Below are 20,441 nucleotides of genomic sequence, written 5' to 3' on the forward strand. Positions count from 1 at the left end.
TTTTTTTTTTTTTTTGCACCAGCAAAATGAATAAATCCTTGAAGCAAAGAGTCCATGAATCCTTAATTTGTATTCAGTCCATAATATTATTTTTGCTACGTTTATCAAAACCTAATTAATGTGAGTCCTCTACAGATTATTACAAAATAAATGATTGGAGACTTCAACCAAAACTACACTCACGTGAATCTCAAAAGCATTTCTTAAGTCTACAAGTAGGGAAGCATTTCTTAATTGTTTTACAACTCCCGAATTGGTTGGTCCCCTATCCGGCGGACACCCTCCTCCACATTTCGCCTCTATAGCTTGCAACTAGCACGCGAGATAATCATAAGATACATGAAGCCAATATTTCCAAATCTTGGTGTCGAAGATAAAGAATGATATGCATTTTTTTTTTCTTTTTTGGACTCATGGACCCGATAGTCCATTTCAAACCCCCCAATAAAAGAAAACATATCCAAATATAAATGACTTCGAGATATAGTTGTTTATTTACTTAGTTGCAAATATTATGAATAAATTGAAACAAATTACACAAAGAGTTGGTTGATGTCAACAAAAAAAAAATACACACATAGATTTGGTATTAATTTAGTAAATATTTTTTGAAAAATTGTAAATCCAGTCCAATTAGTTTTTGCTAATTTGTTTAATGATATTTAATAAATTATTGAAACAGAAAAGCCCAATTAATAGTTTAACGCGTACACATATATAGAGCTCATCAACACAAACTAACAAATTATTCATGTATATAAGATAATTTAATTCATTTGACAATATGTTTTCAAACCTCCGAGACAAAAAATGAACAATCTTCGCGTTACCATTGTTGCCTTCTTGGCTTTTCTTGTCTTCAACGTGATTGGTATTTTGCTCCATTATACATTTGACACTTTGGTCATTGGCCGCTTTAACACAAACTCGTTTTTTTTTCTTTTCATTTGGTAGTTACAAATTCGTTGGAGGAACTCAAAATGGACACTCTATCCAAATCCAAAGAATTCAAATGCAAATTGGACCAGGGTTGTTTAAACTATTAGCGGATTATGAGGAAGGATCACACTATTGCAAATGCGATCATGGAAAGTGTAAATGCCATGGCTCTAACCCCCAAGACAATGATCCAACAACATCTTGAACTAATCTTTCTCCTGTATAATCATTTGTTTATAATGCAAAATAAACTAAATCGAAATGTTTTCACTTGAGAAAATTAATAATGAAGATTATATATCAACCGTTTTTTTTTGAACAACCATAAATTTATAATTCGGTTTGTAGTCGTAATCTGCATCATAATTAAAAAATATTGAATGAAATTTTGTATATATCTGTATCACAAAACAAATATGAGTTTGATAGATTCACAATATTTTTGATGTTCATGTAAAATAAAATTTAAAAACATTAATATACATCATATTGGATAAAAGAACATGAATATAGTAAACAAAAAATCATAAATAAATAAAAAAACTTCAGGAAAACCATAGAAAAATTGGAATGAAACAAGGACTTGATGTTTTGTTCCACAAATGTATTGCTTTATTTAGTGAGGATTGGGTGTCGATTTTTAGGATTAGTAAATTGAAGTCTTCTAGAAAAATGTATTTTGACTTGTAGAGAAGTTTCCTAATAATTCTATAAATAATTAAATATATATAGAATATTAATAGTAATTTTGTTTTTTAAGGTAATTACTTAAACTAACTTATTGAATATACTCTTTGTAGCTGATCTTGTACTGATAATTTAATATTGAACTAGATTAGGACCCCCGGTACACTGCGGGGTAAAATTATTTATAGCTAAAATATTTAAATTATAAGTTGTATATGTTGGTTAAATATGTTATAATTATATAATAATCGTTAAATAAACGATATAATATCGCAATATAATTTATTTTTTACATAATATTTATTTAATCAATTTAATTAGATATGCTTATTCTCTAATACCGACAGTATTAATAAAATAATGAAATGGTGTTTTACCCCTGTAACACCGAATTAATGATATATTTTAATCTATATAAATATCGATAAAACCCGTCCCGCTATATAATCCGTCCCGAGATATTTTAACTCATACTATATCATCTTAATTTTTAATATTTATTTTGTATCTACGGTATAATATTTATCATATTTAACTTTTTAAAAGTTTTAAATATTTTCATATTTAACCTTTTAAAAATCTTTGAAATAAAGAAACGGAATAAACCAAATAAAAGTTTTTTAAGTTTGAATGCCTGAGAAATCAAGCTTTCTACTCATTTGTATTCGAAATCATTTTGGTCTCTTTTATAGTATGACTTTGAAACATTGCCCTATCATTTTAGATGATGTGGGATATTATACCCGTATTTTTTATTCATCTATTGAGTAATATATGTCCGTTTTCAAAATTTTGTATTACATCATATACAAGAAAAAATATAATTTTTACTAACTAAATATATTATAGAATAGTTCAAGATAATTTAAATATAAATTCAAATAGAAAATAAAAGGGAATCATATATTTATGTTTGAATGAGATAGAAATATTTCCTTATTTTTCAAAATCTTACCTATAACTAATTTTGAAGTTTTGGTAACTAATATTAAAGTCAATGCATTAAATGTAAAAACTTTCCAAAAAGTATTTTTGAGCAAAAACTGCTGCAAAAATACTAGTATTGATTCTAATCATATAAAGAAATAGTTTTGGGTTTTGTTAGGATCTTTTAGTGATTAATGATATTTTTGTTTTCGAAATCAAGTAGAATACTAACAATTAGGTGAAAACTTGCGATATTTGGCAAACATATGATATCTTTATAATTATATGATATTATTGGATTTTGTTGGTTTAGAATAAAAATTAATGAGATATCCGATAGATGACTAAAATTTAGGAGCAATTTGGCAATCAGATATTATTTTATAATAGTTTTCCAAACTTGAAGTGTCATTTGATTTACTAAGAATATTAATTTTGTTAGTTTTCTAAATTAGAGGCACCATAAATATTCGATAACCACTATATTTTCTTTAGGAAATCTATTTAAATTTACATTTAATTTAATATTTAATATTTTCGATTTAATTGAATAATATATAACCCAAAAAGGCAAAAACCCATGAATTATTTTCGGATGGTTCTGAACTGAATCCGATTTGATTTCTCATTAAGTCAATTAACTAAAATGAAAATTACTTGACTTTTTTTGTTCTTACCAAATTATTTAAAAATTCGTAAGTTAAATACAAATAGTCAAAGCTTTTGCAGTAAGCTCTCCATCAAAATTTTATTCTCATTGCAAGGACTTAAAAAATCTATGGCGAGACTTATCTTTCATTTTGTATTCGCTCTTATTGCTGCATCTTGTAAGAATTACGTTGCACGTATACCACATAGCCTTGAAAATGTGAAATCCATTTTACACTTCTGCCAACATTTACTGATTTGTTTTTAATCTTTTGGGATGCAGATTTATTGTCGGTATCTGATGCGATGGTAAGAGAATCGCAAAAACCATGCATTTGTCCTTCCACAAATCCTTACTGCAACTGTGGCAATGATCTTCAAGTTCTCACTACTACGGTGATTGGTTCTAGCCCTGATATCAGACAGTGTGAGCGTTGCCACGGAAACTCTTCTTGTAACGAAATTTGTCCGCCAACGTGCAAACTCAAAGTCTGTATATACAATCGAACATGTGATATGCATATATGTGAATGCTATAGATGCTGATTGATGCAACTCCGGTGAATGTATATTAATCGCTAAAGAAGAGATGTTGAGCTCACAAAGATATAAAAATGATTATATCTCATCATATTAGTTTTGCTACGTTTATCACACATAAATCCTTGAAGCAAAGAGTCCATGAAACCTTAATTTGTATTCAGTCCATTATATTATTTTTGCTACGCTTATCAAAACCTAATTAATGTGAGTACCTCTACAGATTATTACAAAATAAATGATTGGAGACTTCAACCAAAACTACACTCACGTGAATCTCAAAAGCATTTCTTAAGTCTACAAGTAGGGAAGCATTTCTTAATTGTTTTACAACTCCCGAATTGGTTGGTCCCCTATCCGGCGGACACCCTCCTCCACATTTCGCCTCTATAGCTTGCAACTAGCACGCGAGATAATCATAAGATACATGAAGCCAATATTTCCAAGTCTTGGTGTCGAAGATAAAGAATGATATGCATTTTTTTTTTCTTTCTTGGACTCATGGACCCGATAGTCCATTTTCAAACCCCCAATAAAAGAAAACATATCCAAAGATAAATTACTTCGAGATATAGATGTTTATATACTTTTTTTATTTTTTTTTGAACAAACAGTTGTTTATTTACTTAGTTGCAAATATTATGAATAAATTGAAACAAATTACACAAAGAGTTGGTTGATGTCAAAAAAAAAAAAAAACACACATAGATTTGGTATTAATTTGGTAAATATATTTTGACAATTGTAAATCCAATCCAATTAGTTTTTGCTAATTTGTTTAAAATGATATTTAATAAAATCATTAAAACAGAAAAGCCCAATTAATAGTTTAACGTGTATACATATCTAGAGCTCATCAACACAAATTATTCATGTATATAAGATAATTTAATTCATTTGACAATATGTTTTCAAAAATCCGAAACAAAAATTGAACAATCTTCGCGTTACCATTGTTGCGTTCTTGGCTTTTTTTGTCTTCAACGCGATTAGTATTATACATTTGACACTTTGGTCATTGGCTGCTTTAACAAAAACTCATTTTTTTTTTTCATTTGGTAGTTACGAATTCGTTGGAGGAACTCAAAATGGACACTCTATCCAAATCCAAATAATTCAAATGCAAAATGGACCAGGGTTGTTTAAACCATATTGCTTGTAGGCATTGTTCTTATCAGGATTGCAAATGCGATCATGGAAAGTGTAAATGCCATGGCTCTAAACCCCCAAGACAATGATCCAACAACATCTTGAACTACTCTTTCTCCTGTATAATCATTTGTTTATAATGCAAAATAAACTAAATCGCAATTTTTTCAATTGAGAAAATTAATAATGAAGATTATATATCAACCGTTTAATATATAAACTATATATGTATATTGAATGACTCATTTTGTGGCCGAGATTAGAACATGATTTTGCTCGTAGATGTTGTGGTTCAACAATAGTTGTGATTGTGAGGGCAAGGACATCCACTAAAACATAAATATTTTTATTCTTCTTACATAAAAAATATAATTATAGCGCGATAGTTTTAATATTCACCCATAAGAGCCCAAGAAGAGTTTGATTCTTCTTTCTGTGACCGAGTCGCACATATCATTACATAAAAGTTAAAACAAAAAAAACAGCTCATCAGATCATAGTTAATTTAGAGTTTAGATTATGGTTGAAAATATTAAAGACACACATAAATGAATAAACCAGTGACAGTCACCACGTCGTTTGGTCTGAACATATATTTTAATACAATATATTTAAAATAGTGTTTTTTAGAACAAATAATGTAATTGTCCATATACCATTAAAAATTATGAAAAAAATATCAGGAAAGTATACATTAAACTTTGAAAACTTTTGTATGTCTAAAGCCTAATTTAACTTATAAAATCATATTTACAATTTTTGGAAGAATGATGATTGGTATGACTGGTAAGGCTTTAAAAACTTTATTTCCAGCAAAAAAAAACGAATCTTAAGAAAATAATGTGCTTAGTTTGTGAGATATTTTTTTTCTTGACCTTAAATTTATTTTCCTTTACACTGATTTTCCCTATAATATTTAGTGTTATTTATATTTATTTTTCTATAAATTAAATTTACATTTTTCAATAACAAAACAGATCATTTGTGGTTTCTCTTTTCGTGCTTTTTGGAAGAAAACGACAAAAGCCTTAGATTTTTCTAACCACTTAACCTACACTTTCTTTTTGTGATAAATTTATTTCCTTTAAAAGCCATAGATTCTAAATTAAGACACCTTATTAACAAATCTGTTCCTTACCAAAAAAAAAAAAAAATCTGTTAATTTAATTTAAAATTTACAAGCATATCATATACACATAGGTGTCAACAACTTCATTAATTGAAAACATTGAAAAAAGTAATAACATTTTAGGCAAAGAAGCAACTTTATGGACCATCATGCTCTATATATAATACACCTATAATTGTATTCTTCCATCACATCGCAAACTAAACGAAAGTTATCCACACCTCAAATTCTACAAACGAATTCGGTTCAGAGCTAGGAGAAAAATATGAATAATCTTCGTGTAACCATTGCAGTGTTTTTGGCCGCTCTTGTCTTCACCGCGACTTGTATTTAGTTTTTTCTTTCTTTCTTCTTAAACCTCAAATTCAGTTTCACTTTTTTGTTATACCAATAACAGTATTTTGATATGACTTTTTTTTTTTTCTCTGGCAGTTCCAAACTCTGTGGTGGATGCTAAGAAGAAAACGATCACAATCTCATTCACATGCAAAACGAAATCGGACTGTTTGAGAAACATAGCTTGTGAAGCTTGTACTGATTGCCGATGTGATAAAGGATTATGTAGATGCCATGGTTTTGGTGGAAATCCAACAGCTGCGCCATTAACTGCTTAATCAATTTGTCCATTTCTTTTCAATTTCTCTTTTATTTTCTTGTCATGTGCAAAAGAATAATTAAAAAAAAAAAAACCTTCAGTGAATGAAATAAAATATCTGATTTATAATTTAATGAAAAAATCTTAATACTAAATCATTGATATCAGAAACAACAACTAGAAAAATTTAGTTAAGAAATAAGATCTGGGCAGACTTTCGGTATAAATCGACAAGAACAATAAAGAACAAACGAACTGGATTTTTTGTATTGATTTTCTCTGTTATATTCGTTAAAAGTTACATGTCCTCTTTCTAATCAAAATCCGACTACTAATACAGAAAACCGGTCTCGAAACTATCTCCTCGTTCTCCTCCAACGATCCCGGCTCGTCATCCCGAGATCCTCTCCAAAACCTTGACTCGGCATCTTCTCCATACGATCCCATTTCCTGGGCTTCCTCCAAGCCTATTATCTCGAACGACAATTACAACTTATTGGGCTTTTCTTTCGGGCTTCATAATCGTAGAAACCCAACACCAACATAAATGAACAATATGCAGCTGTATAGTAAACATAATTTTTTTGCCTAAAACTTTCAGATTTAATCATTACTTTATTGTTTAGAGTTGATAAATATGGAATGATCTAAAGTTTTTCCTAACATTACATGATCTACCCTTCATTAATACATTATTTCATTTATTTTATAGAATTAATAAGCTAAAAGTGAGAGATAAAACTGAAAATTTGATTGATAAAATTGCATCGTAAAAAGGAAACGATAAATAATAGTATTAAACAAAAATTTAACTCTAGAATGAAAATTAAAAAATCGGAGGAAATAATAGATATATTGTTATATATTTCCAAACATACAAAAATAGAAAAGGAATCACTCTCTACTTGACCATCTTGAGGCCATCATGCTCCTACATATATTTGTTGTTCTTTGTCACACTACAATCATTACAAATTAACGAAGCTAAAGTTACATACAAGGTGCCGTTCATTTTCAACAAAAAGAATCAGTCTCAAAATTCAGAGAGAAAATGAACAATCTTGGCGTAATTATGGCTATGTTATTGGCCGTTCTTGTCCTCACTGCGACCGAAATCTAGTTTCTTTACCGTTAACGCAATATTTTGCTGGTCGACCCCTTTAAACAATTTGTACAGTGTTTTAAAAATTTAATTGCATTGTTTTTCATTCTTCTTTTCGCAGTTTCAGAGTCATCGGAGATAGCCAAGGGGGATGATGTCACAATCTCATTTAGATGCAAAACAAATACACAATGTTTAACGAACATCGCGTGTGAGGCTTGTGTTGATTGTCGATGTGATAAAGGATTATGTAGATGCCATAGTTTTGGTGGAGAAACTACCAGTCCAACCGCTTAATTAAGTCATCTTTCTCCTAAATTAATGTTCTCTTTTTCAATAATGTAAACGAATAACAAAAAGTTCAATAGATACAACAATGAGGACTATGCATGTATCAATATCAATCAGTTGTTACCAAGGGAATAAAACGTACGTGTGTTAAGATGATCAGTTCTTTTTTTTTTTTTTTGAACAATTTGATAAAACGTACTGCAATACGAAAATCATATGCGTATATCAGATATTACCGGCTTAATTATTATCAATTTATTAACAAAAAAAGATCTGCGGGGTCAAACAATTGAATTAAAGGGTCAAATATCCGGAGTTTGTTTAGATTTTCTCTATAACCGACATTAGTTATATATATCTTCCTCTTTTTTGTGAAACAGTTAATAACATGTACAATCATATACTCGAACTCGTGACATAACTTGCTCATTTACCAACTGAGCTAAAGACTATTATATATTTTTGTTTTCTGCCATTACTTTTTCTCTATAAAACAAAAATATATTACTAAAGAAAATTATTCGAAATTATTAAACATGATGTGGCTCAAGTTAAAACAAATTTATATTGGCTCACTCAACAAATGGTGAGACGGTTTACGAATGGACTAAATGTAATTTGGCATACATGCAATTTCAATTTTCAACATTTTCTAAGCCCATTTGGCCATTAAAGACATTCCTCCGGCACCTAGAAAAACAGCAACATAAGCCATTGTCTGAAGCTTCATATTTCCTTGCAACTTTGGTCCCAAAAAATCAGCACCCAATAGATCAACAAGTGCCATGTAGTTCAATAAACCGGCCGAACATGCGTTTAAGACACCAACTACAATCAATGCCGTTGGACTCGTGGGGCTGTACACAGTTTGTAACAACATTCCAAGGACGATCCCTAGTGGTGTCGTGACCGAGAAAAAAAACACCATTGTCCAGCTTGTTTTCTTCCCATATTGCGCCTTAGAAAAAAAGAAAAAAAACTATAATAAAGAGTTGGTACAATGAGAAGTATACTACAATCAGTTGATTATAAACTAATTTATTTTTGTTCACAAATTTATTTTAGTAAAATGCAATATATATACTCGGCTAAGCGATTGTTAAGTACAATTTTGCTACCTGAAGAATGCAACCGCCAAGCCCCATGCCTTCAAATAACTGATGAAAACAAAGAGCCGCGATGAGAGAACGTATGGTACATTTGTTATCAGAAGCTCCCATTGCAAGGCCGATTACAACGGAGTGCACTACAATTCCTAGCTCCAAAACCTGCACAGATTTATTTATTTCAAAATTAGGGTTCTATGAAATATTGTAATGTAACAAATTTCAACAAAGGAAATCAACCATACTGTGTGCCTACCTGAGCAATGACTTGATGCCTAATAAGCTGAGATTTTGCGTCGTCTTTCCGGTCGGCAACTATAATCCCGTTTTTACTCTCCAATTCCTTTGATCCACTCTCTAGGGTTTCAACGACATTTGCTTGCGATTTAAGCATTCTCTTCTTATGCCAACTCATAGCATAAGAATCCACCATCAACGTTATCAAAGCCGATAGCATAGCGATAAAGGTAGTGAACGGAAACTTCTTCCACGGGTTTCTTGGTAAGCAAGGGGAATTGAGATCGTAAAAAGAGTCGGGTAATACATGCATATAACCCGTCGCTAAGATCACTCCAGAGGCCAATGCCTTGACGACCACAAAAAGATCTCGGTCTGGTCCTAACGCCGGAACCCTTTGGGTGAACAAGGGTAAAGAAACACCAATTATACTCGCCACTAAGATAGAGAAAATAGCTATGATTTTGAGTTTCGTCGATTCTTTGTTGTTGTTGCAAAACGATGCGTGTGGTCCGGATTTGCATTGTGGAACGCTTGCGAGCTCGGTATTTTCAGTTAGAGAGGTTAATGTGTAGGAGAGAAATAGTATTGCAATGATCATTAGCTTGTAAATTTGATGAGTAGAAGCCATTTTGTTTCTTTTTATGGTTTTGAGTTGAGTGTAAAGTTTGTGAGGTTATAGGGTTTGTTTATATAGAGCGCGGATCTTGCAACAGAAGATCTCCTGTGAGTGGCGTAGACTTGGATATTGTAAACAGGTGTCTGGCTTGTGTTGTCTCCGCCGCACACACACTTCTTCAACAGAGCTTGGTCAAACAAAAATTACCAGTTGTGCTGTGGCGCTGATGTGGCCTTGATGACGTGACGTGAGGCATAATAAATTTCTGCGGAATGAATTATATTTTAGATTTTAAGGATGAGAATTAATCAATTGTTATTGGATAATAAATATATATGTTCATAGTAATGCTTTAGAAAGAAAATAAAATATTTTCATACAGAAATGTGTTTCTCTTTTCCAAAGAGTCTAACGAACGAATCAGAAAAAGAAAAAAAAATGTTGTGACAACAAATATTAAACCTCAGCAACTGCATTCTTCACACAATCAACATTACACAACCGAACTGATCTCACAATTTCACCCAACCTACAACCAAAAACTTTATGTAGTAAGATCTCCTGTATAACATGATCATACAAATCGACTTCAGATAACAAAAACTAAAGTTAATAACTGAATCATTCGATCATCAACGGTTTAAGTACTAACCTGTCGAAGCTATTCCTAGCCCGATCGGAGCTATCCACACTGTTTCTCTTCCCATACCGATGATCGTTACTAATGTACTTTCTTGATCTGTCTCTAGCAGTAACACATTCTGTGCTATGCCTAGATCCAATCCAACTACTACTCTTTGTTGATTTCTCTTTCTTGTGGTCATCAGCCAGTGATTGGCGCCGAAAGTTTGAAATTGGAAGCTTCTCAATGGCTGAAATGAACTTTCTCAAGTGAGGTAAGTAGTGAGGGGACATCTCAAGATCACAGTGGCCTCCTCCTTTAAGCCATAAGGGTTCGTATTTTTCTTTGCATAGTTCCCATAACTGTTTTCCATGTGAAATATTCACCACATCGTCATTCGTTCCCTGCAAGGAGAGTATTATACCAAGTTGTTATTATAATCTCGTATATATAAAATAAGAATGATTACTGTATATCAATATACTGTGATGTGAAAATAGACTTACATGAATCACAAGAACAGGACACTCCACGAGATGAATTTTGTCAATATTCTGCAGTAAAAAAAACTTTTATCAGTGTACCAAACCAATGAGATTATCCTTATTTTGGGGGTAGATATATGTTAAAATCATATATCTTATATTTTTACACACCATGGAATGTCATCATTGATCCCATAAAGGTTTACCATACCAAATCCAATATTAACACTAATAGATGTTTATAGATGTACACATCATTGATCCCATGAAGTTATTGTTAATAGATGTACTTGGCTATGATGTTTAAGTTTTAGAAAATTAAAGAAACGTATAATATTCAATGTCAATATTTTGATATTCTAATAGGATAATGTACTTAACTCTAATTAAGAAAAAAAGATATTTAGAAGAAAATTAAGAAACTCTATACTGTCAAGTAATTAATAAAATATCACATAATACGATCCTAGACTGTACTAGCTTCTTAACTAGATAGAAATCAAATCTCTAGCTAGAGACTCAATATTAGGTCACGAATCGATGCTGAGATCTCTCCTTTAAAGAAAATATAAAAGAAGGATCAAACCTTGTAAATGTCGAACGAGAAGGAATGCTTGAAAGGGTACATGACGCGTAAACCGGACAAAAAAGGACTATGAAGAACAAGTGCTCGGAGACATGGAAGACGAGAAGCAAGCTCAAGGGACGGTCCACTTCCGACGGATTGTCCGTACAAAATGATACATTCATCTTTTGTACCATAAGTGTTTCTTAGCCAATTATAAGCTGCTTCTATGTCTGCGTACGTCTCTTGTTCGCTTGGCTTTCAATTTTTACGATCCAAATTAAATCACACGCGCTAATCCCAAGCGTTATTTAAAATAATCGGAATACATGACTTACCTTACCAGAAGATTGCCCATATCCTGAGTAATCGTATCTGCAATTATCATCACAGAACCCCATATGTATTATTAGAACCCAAATTACTGTATATTATTTAAAATTCGGTGGTCTCAGTGTTGAAATAGACCATCCTATTTTTTTAAGAAAATATATAATTAATATACATTTTATTAATAAATTATACAAAATTAATTAAGAACAAACGAAAAAACAGCTAGCTAAGAAATTTGACGAAATAATTTTTTTTTTTGGGGTTAAAAGTACTTATTTTATTAAATATAATTTGGAATCCTATGCTATCCTAACTAACCTAATATTGAGAAATCATAAATATAAATTTTCTGATGACTAATGTACCATCACTTTTATTTTTGGATTGAATAAAATCTTGTCTCTTATCAAAAAATAGTATGGAACAAAAACATAGAACCAAAACAAGTGAACTTAATTAATGGATTAATACATTATTATGTCATGGAGATATAAAAACTAACCCCATGATATTGACATTGAGTTGAATTAGCTCGGCGAAGATGTAGAAAACGTGACCAAGATCGGCGGCGTTGCCGTGAGAAAACAAAACGGTGAGTTTAGCGGTTGGATTCTTCACATACATCGCCACGATCTCATTCCCTCTTCTTGTCCGTATCTTCGCAACTTCGATATCCTCATCTCTGAGGTGATGATACTGCATGTTCGTCGATATCCTCATCTTCCCCGTAGACTCCTCTGTCACCACCGTGTACGACGGAGGAGTTGGTGGGAAGAAAGCAAACCTCGCAGCCATCGTCGACGTCGCAGCTCCCATTTCACTCGAGAATCTTTTTTTTTATATAATTAATTATTGGTAAGAAGAAAAGAATGGCCTATGCGATAATGATAGATGATATGCTATAATCTAGTGATATTACTTAGAGCTAATATTTATTTATTCATAATATGGTTATAAAATAAATTCTAAATTTTCCCCTTTAAATGCTCTGTCTTTTTATATAAAGTTTCCATCTAAATATAACTAAGATTAAGGCTTAACATACTATATTAATTTCCTTAAACTATGCAAAATATTTCTCGTCATTCTATTATAACTTTCTCTTATTGATTTGGAAGTGATAAGTATATAACAAAATGAATTTGACCTTCACAATCATGTTTCAGAATCGTAAAAGCCAAACATTGTGTCAAGTGTCAACTGTCATAAGATGTCGTTAAAAAAAGCATAAATAAGGATGTTACTTATTATCAGTATAAAAAGACATAGATGAGGATACACACGCCCACATACCGATCGATCAGTGGTCTTCTAGATGCTACTTTTATTACTCCCTCCGTTTCAAAATATAAGATGTTTTAGAAAAGTTTTTTGTTTCATAATATAAGATGTTTTCAAGTTTCTATGCAACTTTTAGATTAGTTTAATATTTTATATTATGCAGTATTATTTCTGATTGGTTGAACTTGTTAAAAGTAAAAGCTTATTAATCTGCGTGCTTTAGTTAAAACATTCTATATTTTGAAACGGAGAGAGTATAAAAATGAGCAAATTATTAATCAATGAAAGAATATAAAACTTAATCTAATAAAGGGAAACAATGATGTGTAGTGGAGAACAGATAGCTCTAAATCAATTAGTAATCTATTCGTTTGGAGGGAAAGAAAGCTAAATCTAATCATTACTTAAGGAAAATTCAAATCAATCTTCTCTTTTGGAATTACACGGGCAATATCTTATTGGGGTTAACGAAATCTAAATTCAAATTTTGTTTATTTCCATCATTGCATGCTTAATTAACGACATGACGCGTCCGTATAATTGGGCCTATATGCATACGAATAGCCCATTATGAAACATGTAACTACATCAGGTTTAAATGAAAAATTCAGGTAAATAGGAAAATATTTTATGAAAATTCATCAGGTTTAATGAAAATCACTTGCACTACTAACTTGTACATACATAGTGAAAGTCTTACGTAAAAATGGTTAATGATTTGAGACCTTCGCTTCAAATTTGTAGTAGCATTATAAAAGTAAAAGAAAAAACGGATTATTAATTTTTTTTGCAGTTTCACACAGATAGAGATTACAGACTTATGGTTTAATCGAATTAACTCCAGATGATACTGTTGTAATGATACTAAGAAAAAAAATATTATGTTATGAACTCCTGATCGGGTAAAGCAATTAGGTACGTAAATTTTGGTGCAATGTGGGAGAAACAGCATACACAATATTGATACTAACAAAGATACACAAATTCCAATTATAGAAGTTATATAGACCATAGGTTACATTCCACACCCACTGATTCATCATGATATGTTTCTTACGGTCCATTAACTAATTAATAACTCATATTTGACCGACTTCCTTCGATCTGCCGATTATATTTTTATATTATCAGGTATATAGATTCATAAAAAAAATTGTGGTTTTTTTGTCAACAAAACTTATGAATAAAACTTAAAAACATGTAATTAGTGGCAACTTGAAAGTCATATAGAAACACTATACAGCTAATCTACTCATGTTTTAACTTGACTTAACAAATTTTAGCTAGGACTCAGTATTAAATATATTATAGTTCAGTTTAAGGGTGTGTTTATATTTAGTATAGAGAATTGAGCAAGTTTTACTTTTATTGTTCTTGAACCTGAGAAAAGTGGTAATATAGTAAGAGACCAACACAAAACATGCACATCTGTGAATTGCATTTTACGTTATGTTTCTTCTCCTTATTCGATGTTTTTGGGCTATTCCCAACGTAAATATCTTCTTTTTTCAGTATCATTTGTATTTGTGACTTGTGAGAGGGGGAAAAACTCGGAGATCACAAAAGTCATTCCAGGAAAATAAATTATGTAATACTAATACCAAATGGAAGCCAAACTATACTTATAGTTATATATTGTGGTGTCTGGCTAGTTTTGTTTCCGGCCGGCTCCAAAGTACATTCATTTACCCAAAAGCTCATCCTGAATGGCACTTCTAGCGATTTAAAAATGAGATTGAAAATGCTTTCCACAAAATAGATTTACTGTGCTTACCCGCACATTTTTGCACTATAATTCCTTTTTCTTAATTAAGTTCCACTTTCAGAGCAATTCATTACTAAAAAAAACAAAAGGAATGTTCTTGAATGGTCGTACATAATTTTGACTTAATAGTTAATACAAACCTTTTTCTTTAATGTTTTGGTCAAGAAGATGCATGTTTCTCTTTAAGATCTTTATGAACGGTACCTTAGTAGATATTCTAAGTTCGACAAAATATTTTTTGTTTTTTACATCATTCGACCATATTTTTCTATGCTAGTATTGTAAGCTTATTTCGAAAACCAAAGAAGTATATTTATATTTTTACAACGGGATTGATTAATATATAGACTATGTTCATTCACACTTGATATATAATTTTTTTTATCTAGTTGGGTTGGCTCACTTAGTTATGGGTGTGAACTTGGATCTCATGTTGTAGTTCACAGTTTCATGCATCTTTCGGGAATTCTACGCATGTCCCAATATCTATGCATGGCAGGTTCCCAATAGAGACACATGGCTTATGGTAAAGTAAAAATAGATTAAATTTGGCATACTCTTGGGTGTTTTTCTTCCCCTATATATATACACTAGTTAATCTTCTTCTATTCTTCATCATTCAGTTTTGAGAGCGTTTTCGATCTCACATAATACATTTAGAGAGCGTTTTCGATCGCATCTAAAAGAAGAATATAAGAGATGGCCAATATCACTTCGAGCTTTCTGTGTTTGTTGATTCTTCTTTTGTTTTGCCTCTCCTTTAGCTATTCTCTTCATGGTTCATCTCTTTCTTTTATTTTCCTTTTCTCTAATATGTTCAATCATCAAAATTTTAATGTCGTGAATATTCGAAATAGTTACGTACGTAACTCATATAATTCATATTATATACGTAAAAACTTGCATTATGAAAATCGAACTTTCTCAATGCTATTTATTCCTTTTCCCCATTTTGTATGAATTATATACAGTTGCATGCATGTTTATACTTTACAGTAAAAATGCAGTTACTTTATAGTTTATAAGTATATCCTATTTTTTCATCAGGACACAAGGATGAAGTGTCAAGAGTTGACGATGTTTCAAATGCAAAGGTATTACTATGTTCCCCAAAAAATACTTTTACGTGTTTTAATTTCTTGAGTAGTGAAAACTTATGGAATCAATGCCCACATTAGGCAAAAAGTGCGAATTTCACATAGGGGCTGCACATTATACCTCAGTAGTTTAAGTTTCGACGACATACATAAACACGTAAATAATCTAATAAGGTTGATGATGATAAGCAGGTTATGAAGCATCTTGATGATGATGGGGATGCGATGAAGAAGGTCCAAATAGGAGGAAGAAGTGGAGAAGAGTTTAGTAAGGAAACGACAAAGATGATGATGAAGAAGCCAACAAAGAAAGAGACAACTGTTGAGGAAGAGGATGATCTCGTTGCGTACACTGCTGATTACTGGAAACCAAGACACCATCCTCCCAAGAACAACTGATCAAATTTGTCATAATCCTATAAAATGCTCCTTATTATTCAATATTAATATTATAAGATATCAAAATACATAATATATATATATATATATGTGTAACTAGATATGAGCTTTGTTTTTGTAACATCGATCGTTCTAAGTTTTCTATAAAAAGTGGTACGTATAAGTGTGTAACCTAGTTGTGTTCTCTCAATGTTATCATTTGTCGATGTCGTACAATATACAATTTACCATGTTTTAAGATATAACCAGATTATGTATTTCACCCGTCTTGGTTTGTAGTTTAATGGGCTCCGACTCCCTAATCCCTCACAGAAGTGAAGTAATCCTTTTGTCCACTTCCATCTAATACTCTTATTCGCTACCAATCATGTTATGAGGTTGTTGTCACTGACCCGACAATTTCGACTCACCGCCTGTTTCAAGCAAATCTGGGGATGACTTTACTTTCCCAAAGAACCTGACGAAAACTAATACAGTGTTAGACTCAAGCAGCAAAACGACCAAGACATCTGCGTTTGGGTTGGGGAAACTAAAACTTGACAAAAAGTGGAAAGTATATGTTCACTATGCAAATGGTTAAGAAACATCACTTACCGGTTACCGCAATCCTTCAAGGAAGTTAATGTGGTAACACTGTTGCTTGATGAATACTATCCAATAGCTGAGATTATTCTGTTAACTGGAACACTGAGAAACGGCAATAGAACATCATCAGATAACAAACTATAAAACTTGTGTGGGTTTCTTTTTTACAGTAACAGTATACTACTAACGGTTACCTCATGTGATAGTTTCTCTACTGAAAGTGTGCCTTCTGCAGTTAGCATATAAGATGGGACAACAGACAAACATTGGCTGCTTACTGATCAGGCAACAAACCCGATTTGATGGTCCAGGACAGCAATTCATCTGATGACTTGATCATCATTTTGCATATGTCCAAGTCAGGCGAAATACCCCGGGATAACATTAGACGGAAGAAGAGTTTGCTCTCATTTGCTAAATGTCTCCTACACAAACGGTTGATCACCGCACTGTAATCCCTGATGGAAACATCGAATCCTCTGTCCAGCAGCTGATGAAATAGCCTCACTGCCATTTCAGGGTCACCCTTTACACAATGTGCCTTAATCAGTGTGGTATAAGCAAATTTGGACAGACTAACACCCTGCTTCTGGAGTGAATAGAAAAACCTGTCAGCTTTCTTTATGCAACCGTAGACACAAAGGCTGTCGATTAGAATATTATAAGTAGCAGGGGTAGGAACAAGATTTGCAGATTCCATTTTATCCAACAACTCAAATGCTTCGGATAAATGTTTAACTCTGCATAGATACTGAATAATTATATTGTAAGTGATCTGATCTCGAGTGATACCTTCAGAATCCATGTCTCTGAGCACCTGTTTGCATTTAGCGAGTGTCCTCTCACTGAGTACCTGGTTGCATTTCTCGAGTTTCCAGCCGCTGCAGAGCCCTTTAATAATCACTGCGTATGTGACATTGGTTGCTAGGATTTCTTTAGTTTTCATTTCCGAGCGCAATTCATCTATGCTTTCAGTATCTCCACAGTTAGCATATGCATCCATCAGTGTAGTATAACTCACAGCGCTTGGAACCAATCCATATAACTTGATGACATCTAAGATTCTTCTAGCCTCAGCTATATTCCGGATTTTGCAATACCCGTAAATCAAAGAGTTGAAAGTTGCAACGCTAGGAGTTATCCCATTCTCAATTACTACCTCGAACAACTCTAATGCCTCCTTGATGCAACCAGACTTTGCATACCCGTCAATGACGATATTGTACAGAATAATATCCAGTGTGTTGCTATTTGAAATCAAAGAATCCAGAAGCGCTTTTGCCTCAAGCAACATCCCTTTCTGACATAGACCAAGCAATATAGCACCATGTGTCCTAGAATTCGGAAGAATTTCGGCGGTACACATCTCGTCGAAAAGCCAAACAGCCATATCAAATTCTCCTAGCCTGCAGAGGCCGTGAATCACAATAGAATATGCTACGAGATCAGGTCTCAGACCATAGGCTTCCATATCATAGAATAATGACAAAGCTTCACTGATTCGTCCTGCTTTACATAAACCATTGAGCATTACACTGTAGGGGATGATACTGCAAAACTCGAATCCCCTCGACAACATATTCTTCAGCAATTTTAAACCCATATCAATATTTCCTAATTTACATTGCCCACATAGTAATATTGTGTATGTAATAACATCAGGACTCAAACCTTTATCCAACATATCTTGAATAACCTCAAAAACCCCACCACTGATCATACCAAGAAGATGAAACCCTTTCGCAAGAATATGGTATGTCACGGAATCAGGTTCCACTCCATGCTTATTCATATCACTAACCAATTCTAAAGCTTCTGCGACAGAACCAGCTAGACAGAGTCCGTTGATGAGTATATTGTGACTATATACACTAGGAACCAATCCACATTTCAAAACTGTACAGAGAAACGACTTGGCAATATCTACAAACCCCAATTTACAGTAACCTGACATTATACTATTAAAAGAAACTACAGAGGGACCAGTATCTTTCCACTCTGAAGTTCGGAGGAACGAAACTGCATCCTCTAGCTTTTGTTGCTTACACAAACCATCTACAACTGTTGAGTACGTGTACTCGTTCTTATCATTGATTTCCTTGTACACATCCCACATCTTATCTGTTTCTCTAAAACTATACAAAACAGAGTTGTATGACTGTGTTGACACTTTCAAGTTGAGATCCTTCATCTTTTCCAAGATATAAAGAGAATCATCAACCATTTTAGATCTCGACGCAGTAAACAACAACATATCCCAAACTACTCCTGTGTAATCCCACTTCCTGAAGCTACTAGAGAGAACTTTACAAATCAAAGAAGCTGAACCACAACCTAAAAGCAAATCATGGGAAATTAAAGCTATAAATCAGATTCATGAAAACGCTAAAGTTTCCTCTTTTCTCCAGTAATTGGCACAAGTCTTTGAGACAAAAGAAAAGAAAAAGACTTGCCTTGCTCTTGGAGGAGTTGTTCAAGAACCACTTGAAGCTCTTTGAAACGTCTCTGACCAGCAAAAACATGTGAAACCAACAATGTAGAAAAACTCGAATGACGAAACCCATAAATATCTCTCAGCTCTTTGAAAAACCAAACCGAAAGATCTGAGCTTTCAGCCATCAATTCAGCCATGATCTCTTCTACATGGACATGTCTAAGTTCCGAAACCAAGCCTCGGAAGTGATGCCCGTGAAGAAACTCACGGAACCCATTCTTCTTCATCCCAAAGAGAATCTCTTGGTGAAAGTCTCTGTAATCGGAAGTGGAATTGGTTGTGGGTAATGGCTCATCGTCGAGTTTGGCGATGGAGAAGGAGGATTTAGTGGATAAGAGAGAAGAGAAAGGAGAGAGGATACGAGATACTTTGCTTGAATTGGATGCAATCCATCTACAGATCATGGAATTTGGGGATTAGGGTTTTTCAATTGGGTGATTTCTGGAGATGCCCTTGTCTTCAATTTGAGAGATGGGTTGAGAATTGAGCTTCGTCGGAGAGATATATTCTCGGTTTTTTTTTCCCCGGCAAGTTTGAAGAAACAGACGGAGAAGAAAGGGTTTTACGATTCTTCTTGGGGTTTACGATTTAAACCTAAATCCGGTTTTTAAATAACCGGAACAAAATTGTTCCGGTTCAGCTTTCTTACCGGTTTACAATATTTAGAAAGTAAAGAGAGTAGAGAATCTTATGTCAAAATTGATTTATTTTTTTGATGGTTTACAAAAGTCATTACAATGATGATTATATTTATGCATCAAAATAAACTATAATTTAACAAAGTAACACATACGCGAAATAAAATACAAATTACATAAAGAAAGAATAAAAGATGAGAGTTCTTTG

General features: G+C 32.7%; 8 protein-coding genes and 1 pseudogene across 10 annotated transcripts; 6 read left to right on the forward strand and 3 right to left on the reverse strand.

Moving 5' to 3' along the window:
* On the forward strand, window positions 811-1,046 carry LOC109129871 (defensin-like protein 286). Its single transcript, XM_019238853.1, has 2 exons — window positions 811-871; window positions 955-1,046. The coding sequence occupies exons 1-2, from the start codon at window positions 811-813 to the stop codon at window positions 1,044-1,046; spliced, it is 153 nt and encodes a 50-aa protein (XP_019094398.1).
* Window positions 3,313-3,747, forward strand: LOC104755644 (defensin-like protein 268). The gene is made up of 2 exons (XM_010478063.1): window positions 3,313-3,380; window positions 3,485-3,747. The coding sequence occupies exons 1-2, from the start codon at window positions 3,332-3,334 to the stop codon at window positions 3,745-3,747; spliced, it is 312 nt and encodes a 103-aa protein (XP_010476365.1). The 5' UTR covers window positions 3,313-3,331.
* Window positions 4,673-4,979, forward strand: LOC109129872 (annotated as a pseudogene).
* LOC109129873 (putative defensin-like protein 288) lies at window positions 6,285-6,722 on the forward strand. The gene is given in 3 exon segments (XM_019238854.1): window positions 6,285-6,329; window positions 6,452-6,542; window positions 6,545-6,722. Coding segments are annotated over 3 exon segments (225 nt in total). The 3' UTR covers window positions 6,634-6,722.
* LOC104759206 (defensin-like protein 287) lies at window positions 7,666-8,013 on the forward strand. The gene is given in 2 exon segments (XM_019238855.1): window positions 7,666-7,744; window positions 7,838-8,013. Coding segments are annotated over 2 exon segments (255 nt in total).
* LOC104755645 (zinc transporter 7-like) lies at window positions 8,660-9,981 on the reverse strand. Its single transcript, XM_010478064.1, has 3 exons — window positions 9,370-9,981; window positions 9,126-9,275; window positions 8,660-8,965 (listed from the first exon to the last, which is right to left on the reverse strand). The coding sequence occupies exons 1-3, from the start codon at window positions 9,979-9,981 to the stop codon at window positions 8,660-8,662; spliced, it is 1,068 nt and encodes a 355-aa protein (XP_010476366.1).
* Window positions 10,302-13,169, reverse strand: LOC104755646 (protein ABHD17B). 2 transcript variants are annotated; one of them, XM_010478065.1, is made up of 6 exons: window positions 12,477-13,169; window positions 11,980-12,016; window positions 11,663-11,899; window positions 11,098-11,145; window positions 10,622-10,995; window positions 10,302-10,498 (listed from the first exon to the last, which is right to left on the reverse strand). In XM_010478065.1, exons 1-6 carry the CDS (start codon window positions 12,788-12,790, stop codon window positions 10,426-10,428), a joined length of 1,083 nt encoding a protein of 360 aa, XP_010476367.1. In that variant the 5' UTR covers window positions 12,791-13,169; the 3' UTR covers window positions 10,302-10,425. The 2 variants fall into 2 exon arrangements, with proteins under 2 accessions (XP_010476367.1, XP_010476368.1); XM_010478066.1 differs by having other exon boundaries at window positions 11,663-11,894; window positions 12,477-12,492.
* Window positions 15,658-16,677, forward strand: LOC104755648 (root meristem growth factor 2). The gene is made up of 3 exons (XM_010478067.2): window positions 15,658-15,798; window positions 16,068-16,114; window positions 16,310-16,677. The coding sequence occupies exons 1-3, from the start codon at window positions 15,720-15,722 to the stop codon at window positions 16,514-16,516; spliced, it is 333 nt and encodes a 110-aa protein (XP_010476369.1). The 5' UTR covers window positions 15,658-15,719; the 3' UTR covers window positions 16,517-16,677.
* LOC104755647 (putative pentatricopeptide repeat-containing protein At1g13630) lies at window positions 16,881-20,293 on the reverse strand. Of its 2 annotated transcripts, none has more exons than XM_019238786.1 (4): window positions 19,555-20,293; window positions 17,296-19,435; window positions 17,111-17,203; window positions 16,881-16,973 (listed from the first exon to the last, which is right to left on the reverse strand). In XM_019238786.1, the coding sequence occupies exons 1-2, from the start codon at window positions 19,997-19,999 to the stop codon at window positions 17,376-17,378; spliced, it is 2,505 nt and encodes an 834-aa protein (XP_019094331.1). In that variant the 5' UTR covers window positions 20,000-20,293; the 3' UTR covers window positions 16,881-16,973; window positions 17,111-17,203; window positions 17,296-17,375. The 2 variants fall into 2 exon arrangements, with proteins under 2 accessions (XP_019094331.1, XP_019094332.1); XM_019238787.1 differs by having other exon boundaries at window positions 16,909-16,983.

This window comes from Camelina sativa, chromosome 17 (genome assembly GCF_000633955.1).
Source record: "Camelina sativa cultivar DH55 chromosome 17, Cs, whole genome shotgun sequence".
Taxonomy (NCBI): Eukaryota; Viridiplantae; Streptophyta; class Magnoliopsida; order Brassicales; family Brassicaceae; genus Camelina; species Camelina sativa.